This window comes from Sceloporus occidentalis, unplaced genomic scaffold (genome assembly GCF_023333645.1).
Source record: "Sceloporus occidentalis isolate IW3139 unplaced genomic scaffold, rSceOcc1.0.p SCAF_152, whole genome shotgun sequence".
In the NCBI taxonomy this organism is placed as follows: domain Eukaryota; kingdom Metazoa; phylum Chordata; class Lepidosauria; order Squamata; family Phrynosomatidae; genus Sceloporus; species Sceloporus occidentalis.
The window spans coordinates 1,412,682-1,435,994 of NW_028317132.1; the positions used below are offsets into that span (position 1 = coordinate 1,412,682).

At 37.8% G+C, this 23,313-nt stretch overlaps 1 protein-coding gene across 1 annotated transcript in view; it reads right to left on the reverse strand.

The window, feature by feature from the left end:
- Positions 1-23,313, reverse strand: part of WDFY4 (WDFY family member 4) — a 171,677-nt gene that overhangs the window by 30,142 nt on the left and 118,222 nt on the right. Inside the window, exons 41-53 of the mRNA XM_089500353.1 lie at positions 13,664-13,700; positions 13,179-13,298; positions 11,641-11,758; positions 11,419-11,528; positions 9,588-9,741; positions 6,891-6,982; positions 4,511-4,720; positions 4,300-4,411; positions 3,574-3,734; positions 2,885-3,049; positions 1,896-2,075; positions 960-1,112; positions 374-422 (exon numbers count right to left, since the gene is read on the reverse strand). Of these exons, the coding sequence (XP_089356479.1) occupies positions 374-422; positions 960-1,112; positions 1,896-2,075; positions 2,885-3,049; positions 3,574-3,734; positions 4,300-4,411; positions 4,511-4,720; positions 6,891-6,982; positions 9,588-9,741; positions 11,419-11,528; positions 11,641-11,758; positions 13,179-13,298; positions 13,664-13,700 (1,661 nt within the window). The remainder of the gene's footprint in view (positions 1-373; positions 423-959; positions 1,113-1,895; positions 2,076-2,884; positions 3,050-3,573; positions 3,735-4,299; positions 4,412-4,510; positions 4,721-6,890; positions 6,983-9,587; positions 9,742-11,418; positions 11,529-11,640; positions 11,759-13,178; positions 13,299-13,663; positions 13,701-23,313) is intronic.

Consider the following 23,313-nt stretch of genomic DNA (forward strand, 5'->3'; position numbering starts at 1 on the left):
CCACACATTATATATATATATTGTTTTATCAGCACAAGTAGGGCTTTCTTTTGAAATAATAATTATGTATATAAACCATCATTTAGTATGAAAAATATCTAAAAATGTGGGGAAAAAAGTTGACAACCCAAAGTATTTTACTAGGGGCATTTTAACACTTTTTATTTAACCATTTCAGCGCCAATATGTCCTAAACATTGCTGTAAAATGTCATTTTTAACAAACCCATTCTAACCAAACAGTATTTCAGTGCATTTCTTTCCCTGGGTACATGAAATTACTGAAACAATTAGTGATTTCTATTCAGAAACACCCACCGAGTACAGGAAGGGCATGTCTTTTAGGGTTAGATGCAATGTGAATTTACATTTACCTCCCAAACCAATTTCTTTGTTTTCTTCAGCGACTTCCATCTTCCATAGCTAAAGGTAGACAAAAGGATAAACTTAATACGGAGATTCCAAGGAGAGTGGTTTATAAAGATACCACAAATGCAATATGGCTAAAAACATGCTTGCAGCTTGGTAAAAGAATTACCAACCTGAATACATATTTCCGTTGAAAATGCAATATCATCACTTTGGATATAGCTGTTTTGAAACCAAAAACCAGACAGATATTTACTAATGAAATGTTATGTGTTTATGGTATGGTTGTGCTCCCTTTTTTGTCCTACGGAAAACTACCGTATTTATACACTGGCAAAGTTTTAGTTTTGTGCATTTTTTTCATTATTTTAGCCTGAGATAACTTTATCACCACTGATGTCCTGGCAGGTAAAAGTCTTGCACAAACATTTGTGACATTGAGAGAGATTGTCAATACTATGTGGTTATTGGCAGTACAGGGGTATCAACGTGAGTGAATAGACTGGCAATCAATGAAAGTGAACAGGTTTGTGGTTCACAGCTGGGGTTACAGTGAGCAGATACAGCCAAAAATTGTGCTTTCAAACTGACCTTGACAGTTCCGTCCACAGACCCTGTGACCATCACGCTCAGTCCAGCAAAACAGACACAATTAATGCCACTTCCAATATTCGTACAGGACACAGGATCACCATTAACTGACCACAAATAGAGAGCAGAGATGCTGTAGGTGGCAATATAACCCTTAGGAAACAACAAGAGGCATGATGAAGAAAGCTACCAACGTTCGTCAAAGCAAGAGTACCATTTCAAAACATTTATGCAGTAAATCCTGAGACATTCTTCAAATACCTGTTATACCCTATATAACAGGGTACCACTGACTGCAGCTCCCAAAATACTTGACAGCAACCATTTTTGCTTGAAATTGTGCCCACATTTTGTTTTAAGACTGAACTGCAACATACGATATCATTAAAAAGGATAAATGAAGATATAAAAGGTCAGATGTAGTTTTACATATTTTAAATAGAGGTTCCAATAAGATTACTCTGCTTAGTAAAGATGTTCCAGAGAAAGGCAACCTCTACCCCAGCTGTTGTTGGAACTGAAGTGGAACAGCACCTGGGGGAAAGGGTAGACCTCATCTTACCAGTCCTAATAAGTCAATATACTAAACCTTGTACAAGGATCGGTGACTACAATGTCTGGCAATGATTCCTGAGTGTCTAATTTGGAGTATTTGGTCCACCATGGGGAATACACATATGAAAACAGAAGATGACTTGAATATACATATGACAAGTCTTCAGGTAGTATTTCTAACATGGCCATATTGATTTGTGTTTTTTTTTCTTGTGCACTGTGGTTCCTTTTGTGTTTAAGCATGTATAATACATGTGTAATACATGTAGGCTGTTGGTATAGATTTACATGGTGTATACAATCACATTTACTCTAATTTAATACCAAACATCTGCTTTCTAAAAGTTAACACCATAAATGTAGAATTTATCACATTCTCACCGTACTGTCACTGATGTTGACACAGGTAACCTTTCCTTGGTGTGTTGGGAGTCGGCGGAAACATTTTAGTTTGTCCAGGTCCCAAATAATGCAGGATCCATCTGAAGATCCACTTATAAGCACTCCATACTGCATGGACGCAGATACACAGAGCACTGCAGAACTATGTCCTGTCAGCACCTGAAGAGGACAGTACAAAAGTTTTACAGAGGAAGTTGCTCTCTCTTAATTTAAAAGTAAATCTATCCTTGAGGCTCTTGCAGGGCAGCCCATAAGTTCTATGTTTCTGTGAAGCAGCTGCTCTGAAATCAATTATGAATTTGCTTTCACTTAGAATGTAGGAAGCAAATATGAAGTATAAATGTGGGTGTATTCTCTTATCAAGGGGTTATAACCTGCAGTCAGAGATCGCTTTTTATGTATAGCCTCATATATCAGTCTGTAAATCATTGGTCACGCTCACTTACGACTCTTGTAATGCGATTAATACTATCTCAACTAGCATCTCCCACAGCTAGCCATGTTACTCAAGCAGCTAGTCCGCTTTCATGTGTGGATTGCCCCACCCCACCCCATCACAAAGCCTTCCCCTCAAAGGAGGGCTCCGGGTCGCCTGCTCCCAGAAGTTCACAGGTATGCGAAATAGGAAATGTCCTGTCATGCAGTCATGTGCATAGTCATGCTTTTCTGATATGAGCCTAGTTTGAATGGCCTATAACACCTATAAGCACATAGGTTTGTGTGTTTCTATCCTTTGAAGGTGATTAAACTTACAAAGGATAGAACCAAACAACTGATAAGGCTTTTTTTTTACACAATTACTGCACAGTACCTTAAATAATTTGAACACTGCTGGACTTTTGTAGATTTTGGCAAAACATATAGGTGGCTTTTGGCTGAGATGACGTTTGTCGTATGGGCATTTTATTGTTCTTTAAAAGATAGTGAACAGTTTCAGATTTTGGTGGAGCATTTGAATCAGTTAATACCTTTTTGATCCTCAGTCTAGGTTCCTGATCTTTCAGTCCTGGGGAACTGAACTCCCAGGCACATAGAACCGAGCTACTCATAGCTGTAACGATCAAGGTTGGCAAGGGACACACAATACAATGACACCATCCCCATTGTAATATCAACTCCCACACAGCCAAAACCTGCAACACAAAAGAGAGACTAGAACACTGCATTTCATTATACAGCCACTGGGGTTCCTAATTTAACATGAAGAAGAATTTACCCATGTGGACATCACAGTTTATGAGTCATACTCTAAAAAACAAAAATACATTATCCTACACAACCAATATCTGCAAAATTCTCAAACTAGACAGACACATTTAACAGCCAATTGGGATTTTAGGGATAAGAAGGAGGTGAATTTTACAAGTTGCCGTTTAAGGCATGCAAGTGAGGAGTCAAGTTTAACTTGTCCTCCACTGCAACTTGCAAGTTTAAGACTTGCAAGCACTTAACTTGAATGTTAATAAATATTCAGGTTGCAAGTGAATGCAAGCTGTGTTAACAATTCAACTTTTAGTGTATTAAGACTAGAGAGGATGTCCCTATTTAAAAACAATGGTGGCGGGACAGGCCCCACCCTAACTGGTGCCTTACAAAGGCAATGAAAGTGGAAAGTTGTTTCTGATGTTGTTGTCGGCGGCAATACAATGAACCTTACCTTGTGTGTACTGCAGCTGTGTAGTTTCACTGATCCATCACTGTGACCCCAGCTTATGCTCGATGTGCATGTTGGAGGAAGTAGAACATGATTCTTTTCCACTGCAAACACTCCCTTACGTGTTGCTATTATCTGTCCTACAGCCCCACGCAAATTTCCCCCTGGAAAACACACAGGGAGAAAGGGTGGATTATGATGCATGAGGAGGTTTGCTTAGAGATTTCATATATGTGTACTGAGATTTAAGATTAACAGCATTAGTAAATGTATTTATGGTGGTAAAGGTGACCTTAGCCAGCTATGATTTCGGTGTCATGTTTCATAACCACCATTTCACCAAGGATGTCTTGTATTTGGCAAGCCAGGGTTACTTTGCAATCCTAGAACATTGTCTAGTTTCTTCCTATGGTAAGATTAGTCCTCTAAATGTTAGCAGGACAGAACGTCCAGTGATGCAATGGTGCAATTATAATAATTCAGAAGTATCAATATATCTATGATGGTTAAATAGATTAAATGTATGCAGACAATATTATTTCAGATTTCAAAATACTCAAACCCATTGGTCTATGTCACTAGAGGTATCTAGGAGAGCTGAGAAATCAGGATAAGGCAGGTTGAAAACTTACGAAAAAAAAACTGTGTACTTGGATTTAAATTTACCAGTGAATGTGAAACACTAATTGTAACAGGGACGAGTTGTAACAGAATTGTAACGAGCAGTACCTCGTGGTGAGACCTTAGTTGGCTTCAGACCACCGGGTATGGTGTAGAAGGGGATGATCTGGCGTCCTGTTGAATCTTTCGCCAGGCGAACTGGGTGAGATTTAGTGAAAAGCTGCAAAATGAATAAAGTATGTTAAGTAATGGAGTGCTTACACTGTTTCCAACATACATATGAATAAGTTGATCCAGTGTTTTTTATTATTTGCGTTACCTGCTTTGGAACCTGGCCAAAGTTAATTATGAACCCAGTCACTGTGTTTCGGATAAGGTGGTCGGCACTGTTCAGATTGGCTGGAGATCCATAGAAATAAGGGTGAAATAGATTGAGTGCCTGAACAGCATTATCCCCACGCTGCTTGTAGCCAAAAATCAGGTCAATCCAGTGATGAAGTTGAGAGCTGACATACTCAGACTCCAGGGCCTGAGCACAAAAGACATAAAAGGATTTTTTTTGTATGCGGAAAGCCATACTGTGTGTCAATGCCTATGAAGATATTCCATTCAAAATCAGCTGTTTTCACAACCGTCATTTACAAAATCCATAATATGTACACTGTATTTATCCATTTGGTGTTATTTTAATGGATGACGAAGCTTCTAAGTGACCCCAAACTTTGGAGCTATACAGACAAACTCTAGTATACATAAAAAAGCAGAAGGAGGTGGAAATGTAGTTAAGTGTTTAGGTTATACAACAACATTTTCCTAATTTTCCTAAAGGTGTGTGAAAAGTTTTGCATTATTCTAAAAATGGGTTTCTCACCAATTATGTAACATGTAAAAATTATGTAACATGTATCATAATTATTTCAAGGTTTTCTCACTACTTCCACAGTCAATGATGTTCCTGTGAGAGGTGGTATAAAAATTAGATAAGTCTACATCTTCTCCCTATAATGTATAGTATTGTCTGATATTGTAGGCAATAAACTTAGCAAGAGAGCTCGTTGTAAGACAGCTGTTGCAAGGGCCAGCAAGATCTACTGCCCAACACATCACAGAAAAACGGTCAGTTAATGATCGATGACGTGTCTGGTACGTCATTAAATTAAGTGTTAAAATCAATCAAAGGTTGCTTTATTCACTTTAATGGTGTTGCAAAAATGCCTTGATACTGAGGCATTTAGCAACACCGAAAACTAAACCCAGAGCACACAGTGACCACTCTGGAGAGTGGTCACAAGCATAATTGCGAGAGATTTTGCCTCTCCCAAAATGTCAGCGCCCATTAAAATATAAACAAGTTTCCAGACCCTCTTGAGAACTCTGGACTGCATCCAGGTACTGCATTCAACCATGCACATCAATGGAGTCCAGCTTTCTAATCATAATGTGATTAGTAAAATATATTTAAAAAAAATTGAAAAAAAAAAAAATAATAATTTTTTAAAAATCACTAAAAATGTGGTAACATGTAAAAATAATTATCGAGCGATGTCATCATTAAGGGAAACATCCAGTTCCACCAAAATTTAAAAAAGAAGTCCAAAAATATAAAAACTAAAAAAAAAAAGGAAATTAGCACTGTATCTTCTAAATATTTTGAAATACCCCTGGAGTGTCTAATTTTCAAAAATATATGGTTTGATGAGGTAAATTGACCTGCTTTAAAGATGTGCCAAATAGGACATTGAGGCAGGGTGACCAGATGTCAAAGTTCCAAGTTGAAAAATGCTCACTTCTCAAATGTGGCCTTTTACCTCTCAAACCCATGCATGGGGGTATCACTGTACTCAGAAGATGTTGCTGAACACATATTGTACTTATTGCCCTATAACTTACAAAAAAACATTGGGTATTTTTAAACCCGGGACCAATAGCAGAATCTATTTAACTGTTTTTTTTCCATCAGAACAAGAGATTATCCATTCAGACTTTAAGAAAGAAATGCTCACCTAAAGAAGTAAACAAGGTTTGATTTACTACCTGTCTTGTGCTATCAAATTTAATTGATGCATTCAAATATGGGCTGGATGATTTTTAAGATTTTAAGCAAAGAATAATATACAGGGATATATAAGGACATAATTATAGCTTATTGATCCAGTGAGAAATCAGATTATTGTTGTCAAGAAGTTTTTTTCCCTTTTTTAGGCATCAGAAAGCACTTCAGTCTAGGCTTATGGCCTTCTTCTCGACCAACAGGAGGGTTAAACTTGATGGACTTGTGTTTCTTTTAAACCTAAACAACGGATACTATGTCACTGCCTCAGCAGAAAAACAAAGAGAGGACTGATGTGATCTTTGTGTTCCCTCTAGTGGACAGATTGCAATATCTACTACAGTTTATTATCAAGAAACATCCTATGAGAAATGTTACTAGTGTGCTAACCTCACAGTCTCCCCTTGATTTCATGGCTAAAAGTGGACTTTGTAGGGGGTCACTTTGTATATGTGTAGATGAAAATATATAACATATCTTAAATCACAAAACATTTTCTTTATGCAGGCACTAAGTAAGCATTGAGATAAAAATAACAAATATATTAGGTGGGCTGCTAACAGAATGCTGTACACACCATCACATACACAAAATTCTGGGATTGATCAGAGGGCAGTCTGTGTGAGGACATTTAGATATTTAGATTTACCTCTCTGTGCAGACGGACAAAAGAGTGAGGATCTCCATGAGCCCAAGGTGGAAGGATTACATTGCCTACAACAGTACCATCCTGCATGCAGCCTGTAACAGACAAGAGGAAGGGATGTAGTGCAAATAACTACTGAAAGGTCTTTGTGTACATTGTCACAAAGAATGTGACAGTACACAATATGGTAGAGAAAATGAATGCATAGTCTTAGAGTAAATACTCTAAGACTATGCATTCATTTTCTCTACCATATTGTGTACTGTCACATTCTTTGTGTGTGCGTATACATATGTGCACATAACAGAGACTTCTAACTCTTCCAAATAGTCCATAGGCACAACAAATAGCACCCTACGACTCAAGAGCTTTTATCCGAAAGTAGAAAATGTAATACTGGAGTTTACCGCTTACACTGGATGTGAACAGGCCATGCCTAATGCGATTAGTGCCTAATTAAGACTTACTCATAGGTAGCCTATGAATAAACGCATGGACTTTCATGACATTGCAATCAAAAAACATACACATTAATATGTAGCTATAACAGCTTCCACTCTTCTGGGAAGGCTTTCTGCAAGATTTTTGCCCATTCATTCATTTGTAAAGGCACTGAGGTTGGACGAGAAGGCCTGGTTCATAATCTCCATTCCAGTTCATCGCCCGATCCGACCCTTGGCATTGTCCTTGGTGATTTGAAGCTTGCATGCAGCTGCTCTGCCATGGAAACCCATTTCATGAAGGTCCCGCCGCAGAGTTTTTGTGCTGATATTAATGTCAATGAAATAAGCAGAGTGTTGGGGACGTTTACGAACAAAGTGCCTCGCTGTTTCACCCTTTTTGCCCAGGACTCTATATTATTAGATGTTATATTCCTTGCATCCTCTAGAGGCCACCCTTCTGTGTGTGGGAACCAGCACTTAAAAATCTGCCAGCTGAACCTGATAACTTGGGTATTGCCCAGCCTTAAATAACTGCTCTGTCCGCCAGTATATGCCTGTGCTTTGTGATGAATGCAGTGCTACAGTTGTTTCCTGTTGACATTTATTGTGACCTGGCTTGTTTCTGACTCTGCTTTTTGGTTCCTGATTTGGCCTGCCGCTTGTGATCTTTTGGTACTGAACCGGCTTGCTCCACTACGTCTTCTCGTGCCCTGCCCGAGGGTCTTCCAGCTTTGTGCCCTGCCCGAGGGGCTTCCAGCATCGTGCCCTGCCTGAGGACTCCCTGACGTGAGTCCAGTGTCCTGTCTGTGGACTTTCTAAGCCATGGGTCTGTTATCTGCAGTCCGTACCCAGTCTGTTCCAAGGTCTGTTCTCTGACGTCCGTATCCTGCTGTGGTGCATCTGCCTTTGTATCGCTTGTTAACCAGTCCTGTTTGTACTTACCTATTCTGCCAGTACACTCCAATACAGAACGTTTCATGAATAGCCAACCTTGTCTGTGTTTTTCTCAGCTTGTCTATACCTACCTGTTCGTTGTTATGCATCATGGGGTACATGGGCTCCTCCTTGACTCTTTTACCTGGGTTGTGACAGTGGTCCTCGGCTTCGTGGTTGAGTGGCTGCTTTGCCTAAACGCTTCCACTTTCCAATAATACCACTTACAATAGAATGTGGAATATCTAGCAGGGATGAAATTTCACAAACTGACTTATTGCAAAGGTGGCATCCTATCACGGTACCATGCTGGAATTTACTAAGCTCTTCAAAAGGACCCATTTATTTCACAAATGTTTGTAGATGCAGACTGTATGGCTGGGTGCTTGATTTTATACAGCTGTGCCAGTGGGTCTTATTGAAACACCCTAATTCACTACGTATATAATTTATGAACAACCTATGGTAGTTAAAAACATAAAATTTGACTGCAGATGAGAACCATTCAGCTCATCTAGTCTTCCCATTTTTCCTGTTGTAAAGACTTAAACCTTAATAAGTCCCTGGTCTCATATAAGATTCAGGACAGCCATATGCAAGATAGGAAAATAAATTAAAAACAAAGCTGCGATCCCTTAGTCTTTCTTGTGTGCTAGAGGGTCAGTGGCTTAGATGTAATATAAAGTTTTTTTTTCTACTGAGAAGGTGGTAGATAAGTAGAACAGCCTCCCAGAAGAAGTTGTAGAAATAAGGATATTTACTGTGCATAGGATAGGCAGTTGGTTATCCTTTATCTAACATGAGACCAAGGACTTGTTAAGGTTTGAACTTATTACCTGACGTACAATTTTGTGTTTCTGTTTTTCTGTGTTAGTTTTAGATTGTGACTTCTTCTAACATTTCTGATCATTCTGTAACTGCCTTTGAATGATTAAGTATTCCATAAAACACTACCAATATTTTACATAATGAAACAAATATTTCTGGGAATCATTTGGGCATTCAACAGTATTAGAAATCATGTTTCTAATACTGCACTAATGGCTATAAGATATTCAAATTGTTGAAAAGTGAACCTTTAGAAACACAAGATATTCTTGTATTCCAGAAATTCCAGCACAACTGTTTTTATCAATTGGTAGCGTGGAATTTATACCATTTGTGCAGCTGCAAGAACCATTCTAAAAGAGGGTTGTGTTCTTCCCTAAATCGCCCACTCATAATCAATATTAGGCTATTAGGAATTAGGTTATATGCAACAATGGTTATTTGTAAATTAGAATAAAAGACCTACTTGCATGCATGTTGAAAAGAATGTACAAACCTAGTTCACAATTCTTGGAGTTGGTAAACATTTCAGGAAGATAATAAAACTCAGGGATCAGCTCTCGAACATCACTCATATTTTTACTTGATGCTGACTCCCAGGCATCTGATACACTGTGGAACAACCGATCAGCTACATCCAGAGAGCCGCCCTATAAATAATTAAATGCACTTTCTGTTAGTCAACCAAGTCTGGCTAGTATGTGCCATACGATCCAGAATGTGTATGTTGTATCTTTTGTACTAAAGAGTCAATTGCCTTTCAGGGTTGCATATCTTTAAATAAACCCTATATCGCTATGTATAAATTAAAAACATAACGTTGGTGAAAACATTACATAACGATACAAAAAAAAAACCTCCATAGTAAAGAAAAAAATGATGTCCAATATATTTTTTTACATGGCAGTTTCTGTTAAATTAAAATCGATCCTTTCCAGAGTCGCCTGCCATTTAGTTTTACTTTAGCTTGTGTTGTACAAGTGTGTCATTGGCACAGCAGGATAACAGACACTTTTATTTTTCTGGAATTATTACTAATATTAGATGTAGTAGGTTTGTTGTCTGTTTTTAGGCTGTAAATATAACGTGGATTTTCTATCCATTAGTGTCATATACACTTTATTTTCATTCTTGCTGCTAGGTAGCTTTTTATATATGTTTAATGTGTAAACAATTATGACTATGTAAAATCTTGATCAGTAAGTATATTTGTGGTACATGTGTCAGTCATGTGTCAAGTGTTACATTTTGTGTGCATTTTTTTGTGTTTGAGTGCTAGTTTGCATTTGAATGCAATGTTTAATTCTCAACATTTGGTACCCCTATCCTTTAGGGTACTTCAGTTAATATTATTTTAAAGGAACTGGGGGTAATTACCCAACTATCAAACTTTTCTTTAGTATTTGATTGGGAAAAAAATGTTGAGAAGTGCTGTTTTAGTGTATATCCCTTTCTCCACATTTTGCTTTATGAGTTTTGCCTCTAATCCCAGGGGATCCAATCAGGTGTCTATAAATAGATTATCTGTATTAAACACAAGTAATATATACACAGCCCGTGCCGTTATTCTCACAAATCGCGTTGCCGATATTAGCAGGCGGAGGCCGGGGCCTCTCGTTCCCTCTGTAATGTAGTTTGGGCAAAGTAATATCTTTATTGTTTTATGTCCTTTTTAAATATGTATGTAAGGTTCTTCTAATAAATTAGATGCAGCTTTAAATCTTAAACCTGGATTATTCAGAAAACAATAACTGATTTCCCATGCCCTATATTAATATGTTTATTTGCATGTTTATAGATAGCTGAACGTGAATGTATATTTATATGTTTGTGTATATTTTATGTGGAAATGATCATATGAAAAGAAAAAAATATATATATTTTTTTTTCATTTAAAGGACCACAGGCTATTTCATCTGAAAATTGTGAAATTCCATAATAGCATCTACAAATCCCAAGCATATGTTAATTTTTTTTTTTTTTAATTATAGGGATATATAACAAATATTAAATAGGAAGATAATACTATATTTGTTATTATTATGCAGTCCATTCCATGATTACTCTGCAGTGTGCCTTCAACGCAATTGAGCTCTCAATTGAAGATATCAATAAGAGAACATGTTTCTGCACAGGGGTGGCAGGCCAAGAGTCAGTGCAGGGTCATATCAAAAGCAAAGTATCACAGGATTTAAATTGCATTACAGGACTAGTTGATCTGTGACAACCAGTCACAATGCTGGGTTTGACAACAGATGCAATAATGAATTTATGTTATTATATGAGACTTGGTTTTTAAGCCCCAGATCAGTGTTTGTTTTACTCACTTGTAAACACCGCATGGCTTGTGTAAATGGCTCCACTCGAACTAAGTATGATGAGACAATGCTTGCTGATGAATAGTGTGTACAATAATGACACTGCACTTCCAAGTCACCTATGGATAATAAAAGGTTGGATAGTTAGTTGGTAACAGTCATAAGCCTAGGACCTATTTTAGCATTTACCTATCACATATCATACACACACACCCTTGTTCCTCCCCTTACCATTGTTTTTTTCTACTTCCTGGTACCGATGAATAAACTTTTGACTGCGTTCCTTACTCTGAGCCCCCATGGGTTTGGCTAGATCACGGAAGACTTTTGGGTCAAAGAGATGAAGTGCCTGTCATGGAAAGGTAAGACGATCAGTCTGTACTACATTGCCACTCACTATAAGTATGAAGGTATTATTATTATAATTATTATTATTAGGCACCACCAGATTATGTGTAGCACTGTCACAACAGGAGACAAACATGAAATTAAAAAAAATATTAAAGTTATTGAGAAATAAAATAAACAATAGTATGAACAATCATAAGACACACTGGTATAGAAGAATAAAATGGCTGCTTTTGTGAGTTTACAATCTGTTACAAGGTATTAAATCAGATTCTAGTGAAAAATGTAAATATCCGTCTTATTAACAAGTGCCACTAGTTGGGGAAACAGCTTATTGATCCAAGGAGAAATCTGACTGCCATTTTGGGGTCAAGAAGGAATTTTTTCCCTGGTTAGTGCAAAATTTGGTTTTTTTTGCCTTCTTTTGGATCAACAGCAACAAATTACCAGGTGAACTTGAAGGACACATGTCTTTTTTCAGCCTATATAACTAAGTAACTATGTAACTATGCTGTGATGAAAAATGGAATCACTTCAAACCAAACAAATCAAACTAGGATCTTATTATAGATAACCACCAATAAATTTATGGCAGAATCATATTCATTTGGACATAATATTCCCACTTTCTCTCAGTCAATCAGAGCTGAGTAGCCACTGAATTGATGATACCCACTTAATAGTGAGGATATACAAGAGAATGAAGGAAACAAACAAACAGTGTAATATGAGCAGGACATCAACATAAGGGACACATATGCTACAGACTCACAAGGGATCACTAGATAAACAAAACATAAATTGCAAATGGCATTTAAAGGCAGCGATGCAACACATGATATCCCCAGTATGTCAGTTTCAATATCAGATGTAATTAAAAACATTACATACTTTTTGACAATAATATATTTGTATTGTTTTGTGGCCGCATTTTGTTTTAAGTGCGCCCCTAGCTAATAATTCCATTAACGGATATAAGCTCACAAATAAAAACTGTATGATCAAAATAGAAAATGACGATACAAAACACACTTTACTAAGTAAATGTTGAACAATGGACTGAAAAAAGAAATTAATATAACTTTACATACATACATATCCTGGAACACAATACTCTACCACCGTTGCAGAACAAAGTACTCCAATCTCCCATGGATATGTATAGAGTTGTATTCATCAGTGCGAAAATTTCAATTTGAACTTTTATTTAAGGTTGGTATCAAGATCATACTGCAAATTTATTTTCATCTCTTTTATATGTGCCCTCCTGAGTACATATCATTGATATAAAGAAAGTCTGGGTAGTAGAGGTAACATCCACAAAGGAAGTAATACCCAACCTTCATTGTTGGTCCACTCAGTACTCTGTAAATAAATCCCACAATGGCAAAGATGCTTATTTTTTTTGTTTATATACTCACTTCTGACTTGTAATCTTGTAGAACCCAAGGTAGCACCGGGTACTGCATGAGGTCTCTAATGGTACGACCAGCCAGATTATTTAGGAACATCAAGTATTCAAAATTCCCCACTTCTCTTTTCTATTATGGAACAGAAAATGAGTCATGGAAGACACAAGATTAAAAAAAAATCACTTAAGTAATGAGGGTACCAAGACACATGATTATCTCAGAGCTGCAGGGAAGTCACAAAGCAAGAACCAGAAGGAATATAACAATACATGCCCTTAAATACAAAACAAAGAGCCTCTCACACCACTGCTCCCTTGCCAACTGCAATAGGCCTCACATTTCTAAGGAGAGATATGAAATGTACTACAAGGTCACTACTGTGGCATTCAAACTGTTAAGCACCCTCACAGATAGTTTTAATCTTGCTAAGCTTCTAATTATAAATACCATCTGGAAACTTCTGGTATTCCTGGAGTGGTCAAAGCTGGACATACCTGCCACCTCTGCAGCATGACCTTCTCACTTGAAGTCCTGATAAAAGGAGTACAATGTGAGTGACTGAAAACAGCTGCAGAAATCATTGATGGAAGGCACACAATAATATTACTTGTATGTGCACCAACGCTCATATCTTCTTCATGTACGTGTATACACTGAACAATCTAACCTTAAGAATTAAAAGATTTAATCAAAAATGCCAATATGATATATATAATATATGATAATAATGTTCATATTCTATACAGGGTTACAGTATGACATATGTCTAAAATATCAACCTACAAGAATACCACTGATCCTTGTATTGTGTGTGTACACAGTAGAACAGTGAATTTACATATGTGGTCTGGGGCGGGGACGAACTGAGACCATCCATGGCCCCGGGCAACAAAAACCCCCTGTGGTGATGCCCCTCTCACAATGTTTTCTTGCCTTTCCTGTGTCTGCCTCCTCTCCTGTAGCCCCTCTTTCTCCACCTTTTCTTCTTCTGTCTTGCCATTTTTCTCCTTAGGGAATGAGCAACCTTCTGGTTTGGAAGTGGGCGTGGCTTGCCTTCAGCGCTGAGTGCCGGTATCTGACATCAAATCCCAACGCACTGCATAAGGAGCCGGCGCTCCTCATGTTATACAGGGGGCGGGTGTAAGCAGACCTCCTGCTGCCGGGTGAGCCCCACTCCTTCGATTTTGGGCTGGTTAGATCTCTCTAACCGGCCCTGCTCCTAGTGGAATCTCAAGCTTTCATATTTAGGGGGGGCATGGGGGGGACAGGGACCAGAGTAGGGGGGGGCAATTATAAACGAAATTAAATACCTGCAATTGTAAATTATAATTTCAGGTATAGATCAACTGGAAATCACATGTAAACTCAGCACTGAAGGTATAGATCAAATAAACAACACATGGGAAACAGCACTGCAGGTATTGATCAACTGGAATTCACATAAAAACAGCATAAAATGTATAGATAAAACCCCCTAAATTATAGGCATAGATCACAGATTGCACACCCCAAAGGCATGCCTTGGCATCCACACTGCCCACAAAGAACCGGACCAGCACCCAAATTACACACAAAGAACGTGCCATCTTTGTCCCCAAACAGCCCAGCGTACAACATATTTGTCCCATAAACACTTTGCCTTTCCACAAATCAATTATACACCTATGATATTTACAAATATTCTTTAATGCATTCTCACAAATTCATTAATTCTCTCACTCATTCACACAATGCATCCACACATTAATCAAATAATTCTGACTCTTTATTTCAATATGCTTGTTACCCTCCTTTCTCGCTATCTCTCCCTCCCTTCTCACTATCTACCCCCTCCCCACTCACTTCTCACTATCTACCCCCTCCTCACTATATTCCCCCTTTTCTCATATAGCATTAGATAGCTTAGAACGGCAGTATGTAGGATGCAGCATGCTATGTGTAGCAACTTATGCAACCTAATGACCACAGTAGCAATTTTTATAGGAATTAGCCAACTTTTCATCACACTGATCAGCAGAAAAAGCATGGATAGCACATGTATAAAAAGTTGAATTTCAGTGCACAAATTGTATTCTAGGAATAACCAGTGGTGTATTTACCTTTCATTCTGGACCACTGAGCGGCCCACTGTGCCTTCTGGTTTTGCAGCAGGGGGCTACTGCCCACCCCCCCAGACCTGCCACACTAGTTGGTCTTGGCCAGGGTATGTCACTGGGAAATAACTGATTGAATGGATGCAAAATCTCAAGAAAGCAGCACACTAGTGTACTTAGCAGTGCAGGAGCCTCCCTGTGTTTGATGGGATAATTTCTTAACCTCCCTGTGGCTTGAAAAACAAATCATACAGAGCATTTGGGATTCAATATCGGGTATATCATGCTCTTCATTTGTGTTACAGATTTTAAAAAGATCCTGTATTCCTATACATTTCTACATTTATATGTACAATGTAGAGGAAGATATGTCCCTTTAATTAAGCACATTTTGGGAACCTTTATACACATTTATATACAAACAATAAGAATGCTATTTCAATATTATTAAAATTATTATCAATATGTACATTTCTTATTTATCATTCATGATTTGTTTAGAGAACTAGTAAGTATAACTGTGTTCTTGATTTTAACCTAAAATTGAGACAAAATCTTAGCCCAATTCCCAAGTCAAACTGTTTACAGGGTGTGTTAAATCATTTTAGTAGTATATTACCTTTACAGGCCTTTGATGTTTGTTATACACACAAAAAAAATCCATACCAGATCCTCACATCTGAAATAGTGAGGGGTAAGGAATAGTCGTGTACATTTTGCTTGTTCCTGCGACTTTTTGGAGCCTTTGTTTTTCCATCTTACCCTTTCTATGGTTCCTCTGGTTACCACTACACATTTTATACTATAAGAAAAACCTCTAAAAGGCATTTTCTATTAAACCCTTACGTATAGGAGAAAGAAAGCCGGTGCAGTTATTTGGCTTTGAATGTGGTTGTTTACACTACAACGACTGCTTCTTAACAACTTTTGTTTACAGCAACCAGAGGGACACAGACACCACAGACGGTCAAGGCAGAAGGAGACATGCACAGAGGCTAAGAGACAGAAGGCATGTAGGGGGAGAAGTAACATCCAGAGGGAAGTGAACTACTGAAACAGAGAACCATCAAGGGTACAGTAGGATACACAGATCCAGGTTACCTGAAAAAGAGGAAAAAGCCACAGAGAGTACATAAAAGAAGCACAAAGAAAACAAAAAACAGAGTTCTGTGAGTATTTTGCTTGAATGTAGAAATATATATATATATATCCTAAATAAGTATAAGTAATAAGTATCTTTATCTTGGTTGCAAATTTCTCTTCACCTTACAGCTTCAATTATTTACTGTCAAAACTGAAAATTAAAATCACTGGAAAAGTGTTTGGTAGGAAAAGTTATTTTAGAAGGGTATATATTTTTTTCTTTTGCTGGAAAATGTTGTCTCATTGGCAATGAAAAAATACATTACAGTAATGAGATTTTACTACACAACATTTACCCCAGTAATAAGAAAGGAATGCTACTTAAGTATATACAGGGAAGTATTAAAGTGTTTAGTTGTAATAGTAGCTAAACAAGACTAAAGCCCAGGTTTGTTAGGTTGTATGCCGGTGACATCCAGAAATGTATTACGGTGAACACAAAGAGTGCTCTCTCACAACAGTAAGCATAGCAACACCGTCACTCACACAAGCCAGTCTTTTATTCATTAAGTTAATGTTCTTCCAGGGTTGTTACTTAGTTACAGTCGGTCACTAGAAGCAGGGGATCTGCTTGGTTATTCTCAGGGAAAATGTTACAGGAGAAAATCTGCAACTGGACACTTCATAAATACAAGCAAGACCACGCAAAGGTTTACTGCTTGGAACAGGGGGAAGGCAGAGTTTAAAAAAAAGTTACAAATCCATATGCTACTAGCACAGGCACTATCTATTCTTGTGACCCGTTGTCTTGCAAATCCTCCTACAGAGCACTCAGAGGCAGATTAACAATGGTGCTAAAGAGGCAATTGACCCAGGGCTCCTGTGGCAAGGGGCCCCAACTTGCTTCTTACTAGCAATGCAATTGGTGTACTTATCTGCAGCACGAATACAGTTGAGCTGGGTGGTGTGGAGGACCCCACTCCCGCAAGCTCCTTTTATAGTCACATGTTACAGTGAATGGTGCATGACTGTCTGCTGGTAAAGAAAATGCAAGGTTCAGAATGATTGTATCAGGATACCCCAGCCAGAAAGCTGTAGCTACAGAAACGAGAGATACTCTACTAGTAGAAGCTTAGATCTGTGTTTATGGATGTCCGTGGAGTTTATGAACTAAAATGAGAGTCGGAAAGAGAATTTGCAGATGTGGTTTTAACTATTTTACTTCAATATGCATCATGAAGATCCAACTTCAGTGAGCATCTCCTCTAGGGAGATCTTAGCTGCCCTGTATAATGCATATTTCTTTCATGTCTCCTCAGAAATTGTTAGAATTGTTAGCACGTGTAGTAATCCTACACGTATGTGTGTGTGCATACACATATACACAAATCCTTATATATATATATATATATATATATATATATATATATATATATATATATATATATTTATTTGTTGAGGGCTCCTTTAACGGCATTGCTCCTGAGCCCATATGATCTTGATCTGCCCACATTGGTTTTAAAAATGGGTAATATGCATTCTATATGCATTCTATAATTACCTAGCCAGGCATCAAGAGAACTGGGTTGGCAACCTTAGAATAACTGGAGTTGCGCTTTGTCAACATACGGAGGACTTAAATGTTGTGCAGCACCGTGTAAAAATGTTAGAAGAAAGCTAAATACTCTGAAACTCTCTGTCAGAGTTCATACGCGCAGGTCTCCACAGAACCTTATTCCAATCAATGGGGATTATGTGCAAAGAGCAATACTGGTGAAACACGGCAAAAAGTATTTGTAATTATTATAGCAACCAATGAAATGTTCCTGACAAGTGTTTTAATTTTACTTGTTTCCACCAGAATTTTGTGAAGAATGTTTGTTTATTTGTGGATTAACTGTTGCTCAGCAATCTCTGTAGCAACACATTTAAAAAGGCAGCAGTATTGCTTTTCAGACAAATTTGGTTGGGAGTCATGGTAACAGCCCTTTTGTCGCTGTAATTTTTTTCAGTTCCTGATTTATGCAGTACCCCATGTGATCGAAGGAAAACCTGGTTGATTACATTAAAGCCATTAATTTAGCTCTAGTTAGTTGAACCACTAGGGTGCTGGGAAGGATACAAGATTAATTATGAATCTCTTAGCAAGAACACTGTGTGATGTACACATAACCTATGTGGGTTTTACTGTCCTACTTCGAAACAATGTATAAGGCTGTAGCTGCAACACAGTTGTCACTGGTAAAAAACATATTAAGTTAATCAGCTATGGAAAACAAATAATAAAAAACACCCTATGACACCTTTTACACTTTTGATGTTTTAAACACTGCAAAGATTCAAACACTTTCTAAATTAATTTATCGTAATTTACTGGGGTTGGCAACAGATGGACGCACCTGGCCCTGCTCATCTGCTGCACTTAGATTCATTAAACTCATAATTATTATTGTTTTTTTTTTCTTTTAATTTATATAGCACCAACATTTTACGCAGCACTTCATACAATACATATATTCAAGGGGTATGACAGAGATATAGGGTAGCATAAGTAAAATCTTGTAGATGGGAAAAGGAAGAGGTGATAAGTGAGGAGGAGAACCTTAACCCATGGGAAGAACGTAAAGATGGAGTAGGGGAATATTTGTTTATGAGTGCAGAAATGTACGGAGGAGAAGTGTTATGGAGGGCTTTATATGTTAGTACCAGGATTTTAAATTTAAGGGAGCCAGCGGAGAATTTCCCAGACTGGGGAAGCAGAAGAGGAGCGGCGTGCAAGGAAAATATATCTAGCAGCAGCATTTAGAAAAGACTGCAAAGGAGAGAGTCGAGACAGTGGATTGCCAACCAGAAGAGTGTTGCATTAGTCAAGATGGGAAATGATAAGTGAATGAACCAGAGGTTTTGTGGATTCTTGTGTGAGGAATGGGTGGACGCGAGAGATGGGTTTTTTTAGGTGCGAGCGGGAGGATCTGGCAAGGGACTGAATGTGAGGGATGAAGGAAAGGTTAGAGTCAAGGATGAACCCAAGGCATGGGGCCTGGTTAGTGGGAGAGATAGCTGCTGTTAATGGAGATGACGTACAAAGAGAGAGTTCCAAACTCATTCAAGCATGTCTTTATGGACCTTGCTTTTTGCACTGGGGCGCAGTCATGCTGGTATAGAAAAGGGCCTGTCCGAAACTGTTCCCACAAAGTTGGAAATGTAACATTGTCCAAAGTGTCTTGGTATTCTGAAGGGACAGCATTCAGATATTGTAGAAGTAGGATGGCAAGGCAGACATTGGGCCCAGCTCATCACAATTTTTGTGAGCTGAGGAAAAACCTTGAGAATACCAATAGCCATGCGTGTGGGGACCATAATATCAAACAAGAGCAAGAGCTCAGCATCAGGCTTTGGAGTTGATCCTGGCTGGTTCCAACACTGACCATTTCAAATACTGGCCCTTTGTTCAGACACAGCTTATGTAGATTGTATCTGTTGCATACACAAAAATTGCAATATAAGCCATTTCAGTTTATGAATCCTCTAAAGCTTGCAAGCAGGGCCCTCTATATGTGTTACAAGAAGCATTGTGTAACTTGTTGGTGCTATATAAATAAAATATAAATCTAATAATAATAATAATACACTTTCAGATATGTTAATGGTTAATTTCAATTGCAGATCAAGAATGGTACAGTTTATTGTATTAAATTACGCTACAACAGCTGCCCAACCATCACCTTATATTACATATATCTTCTAGGATGAACAGATTGAACTTTTAAAAGGGAATATTAACAAAAAAAATGCATCAGGAAATTAATTTGGGTATTACTGGGTTGCAATGTTGTTCTCTGGTAGAATATGGGTTAAAAAAGCATAAACCTCTTGGATTCATAATATTAACCCATTTCTGTAATTGTGATCCTCATGCAAACCATAACGTTCTGTAGTTGTAATTACCACTCCTATCCCCACACACACACACCAAGACCTCCTTCCGTCTGACTGATGATTAATGAGCTCCCGCAGCACCCCGAGGGGAATGTAAGTACACAAGATGCTACATAAAAAGTATGCTCTGCTTTTGGAGGCAGTCACTCAGGCACAACACTACACATGCTCCTTTATCACAGGCTACTTACTTACTCCACTATGGTATACTATGCTCTCTCTTGTATGTTTAAGGCTGTCAAATTTCTCTATACTTGACTGCATGCCAGGACAGCCTAAAGGGACATAATGTGACATCAAAATAAAAACTACCACTTCTTTAAAAAGTTAATTTTCATGTTTTATCTTATCTTAACTCACCTACAACTGTAAAAAAATGTGTTACACTCATAGAAACATAGAAAGTGACGGCAGATAAGAACCATTCGGACCATCTAGTCTGCCCAACCTCTGAATATTTTCTTTAGTCCATGGCCTTATCTTATCTTAGCCTTATGCCTATCCCATGCTTGCTTAAAATCAATACTTCAATGTATTATCATCTACCACTTCCACTGGAAGGCTATTCCATGTATCCACTACCCTCTCAGTAAAGTAATATTTCCTGATATTACTTTAAATCTTTGCCCTTCTAGTTTAAGGTAGAGGTAGTATTTCTTTTTTTATCAATGGCTTAAGCACTTCCCTCTTTCCACTGCTAATACCTCTTCCTATGCAACTAATAGACACAAGTATTACCAATGTGGGAGCTCTGAAAGAGCTGAAGGAAGTGAGTTTATTTAATAATCGCCTCACAATTCTCTTGAAACTTCCCAAACTAAAGAAGCTAAAGATCAAGAGGAATCCCATTCCACCTGCCTGGGAGAAGTTAGAGGCTGAAAAGCAGGATACTATTTGTAGAGTGGGGGGTCTTTTCCTGGTCAGCATGAAGGACTTGTGCAATCCATGCATGACCATGTGCCAGCAGGACAGGAGCAAGATAAAGAGCATTGAGTCATCTGCATTGAGGAGGTGCAATTTCACCAACATGGTGATACCCAACTCCATTGTCAAAGAATTCTAGTAAAGATGAAGAGTCTGAGTGTGACGGGACAGGACAGGAGCAACCACAGAGGAGGCAGAATTTCTCCAACCTGGTGATACTCAACTCCATTGTCAAAGAATTCTAGTTGAGTTGAATAGGGCAGAAAATACAGGACTAGCAGAGGGACAACATTTTTGTAAAATTAGAATGGGAATTTACAGGGAGCTAAAATAACAAAGCAGGGAACAAGAAATAAAAGCTGTGCTAAAAATTAAAACAGTTATATCCTGTTACACTAACCTTCAATATACATCAATATACGTTGTATTTTGGTATCATTATTTATTATTAGTAAATATAGACATGGTTGAATTAATTTAACCAATAGTTACTGGATCATAAAATTGCCTAAAAGCATCGCAACCAAAATGCAAATCAGACCTTATAGGCAAATATTTTTGTTATGAATTAATCTCCTCCAAATGGTTCAAAACACTCCCATACAGTTATTGTATTATTATTTTTTAAATTATAAATGTGTCTTGGTACGAAGCAATGTTTTTCCCTCCAATGTGATAAACTTGTTTTGCATTGTCCTTCATCAGATAATATTACATCGTGGCTAGAGTTCCTTTTAATGATGTCATGCAGACATCACTGGGGTCCCGTTAATTATTTTTTAAAATCTTTATTTGAAGGGAGAGAAGCTTTGCTGTCAGCCTGATCTCCCTTACGAGAAGCAACGGTACCAAAGTAGTTAAGTAGAATTCACGGAGGATTTGGCTTTTGCTATGCCAGGCTAAACAACTGTGAAAAGGGAGAGCACTCCTGGACAAAAGGTGCCATGACCTAACAGGCATCCACATGTTGTGGGGAGTGCATGTTGTGACATCACAATGCTGTCCATATATTACAGGTAGACCTAAATGTGACTTTGCAGTGCTTCAGGTATCTATGGAAAAGGGCATCTAAATATTGGCAACCATGAGGAAGAAAAATATTGCACCCCGGTAGGACATCATTTCACACAGAACAATCACTCCATCCAAAACCTAAAAATTAAAGTACTCAAAGGAAATTTCAGAGACTCTCAGGAAAGAAAAACATTTGAGATGAAAATGATTACACATTTCAATACCATAAAAGAGGGACTTAATGTGGATTCTGATTTCCTTACACACTACCAGAACTTCATATGAACTTCATCTAGTCATCCAATGCCTAATTGCTGTTATCTTTGATGTTTTACTGTGGTTATTGGTTCCCTAAGTTTATTTGTTCTGTCCCTGGGTTATCTCTCCACCTCTCTGCATTCCTCCAGACCTATTATTTACGACACCCCACTCAACCCTTATACCATCACTTGTTTTAAGTTGTAACCTCTATCATGTTGATTAGTATTGCTTCATACCTGATGAAGGGAGGATAACTCTCGAAAGCTTGTCTTTTTAATATTATGTTAGTCCAATAAAAAAGGTATCACCGCATACTCTGCAATACTCTATTTTTTGACATCGTATATATATATATATATATATATATATATGCATCTCCTGCAGTTCACTTTACAAATGTATTTGCACATTTGTTTTTTTGTTTTTGTAGAAGTCCAGTAGTGCAGCACATATTATAAATTGGGAAAATACTAGAAATGTTTGCAGAAATTATGGGCTAGAGTTCTCTGTCTTATTAATTACAAAGTCATGGTGACTGGATATAGTTAAGAAAAGGAGAATGGAGTCAACTGTTGTTTAGTATATATATATATATATATATATATATATATATACTTCTCTGCATGTTGTAAGCACATAGCTTCACAGCAATTTTTTATGTTTTTTTCCAGGAAGATGCCCAAGGCAAAAGGCCCTAAGGGTAAAAAAATCACATTGAAAATTGCAAAAAACAGCATCAAAATTACACTGGATGGAAAACGCAGACTTGATCTTTCTAAAATGGGCATTGTAGCGATTCCAAAGTGCCTTTTAAAGCTCTGTGATGTGGA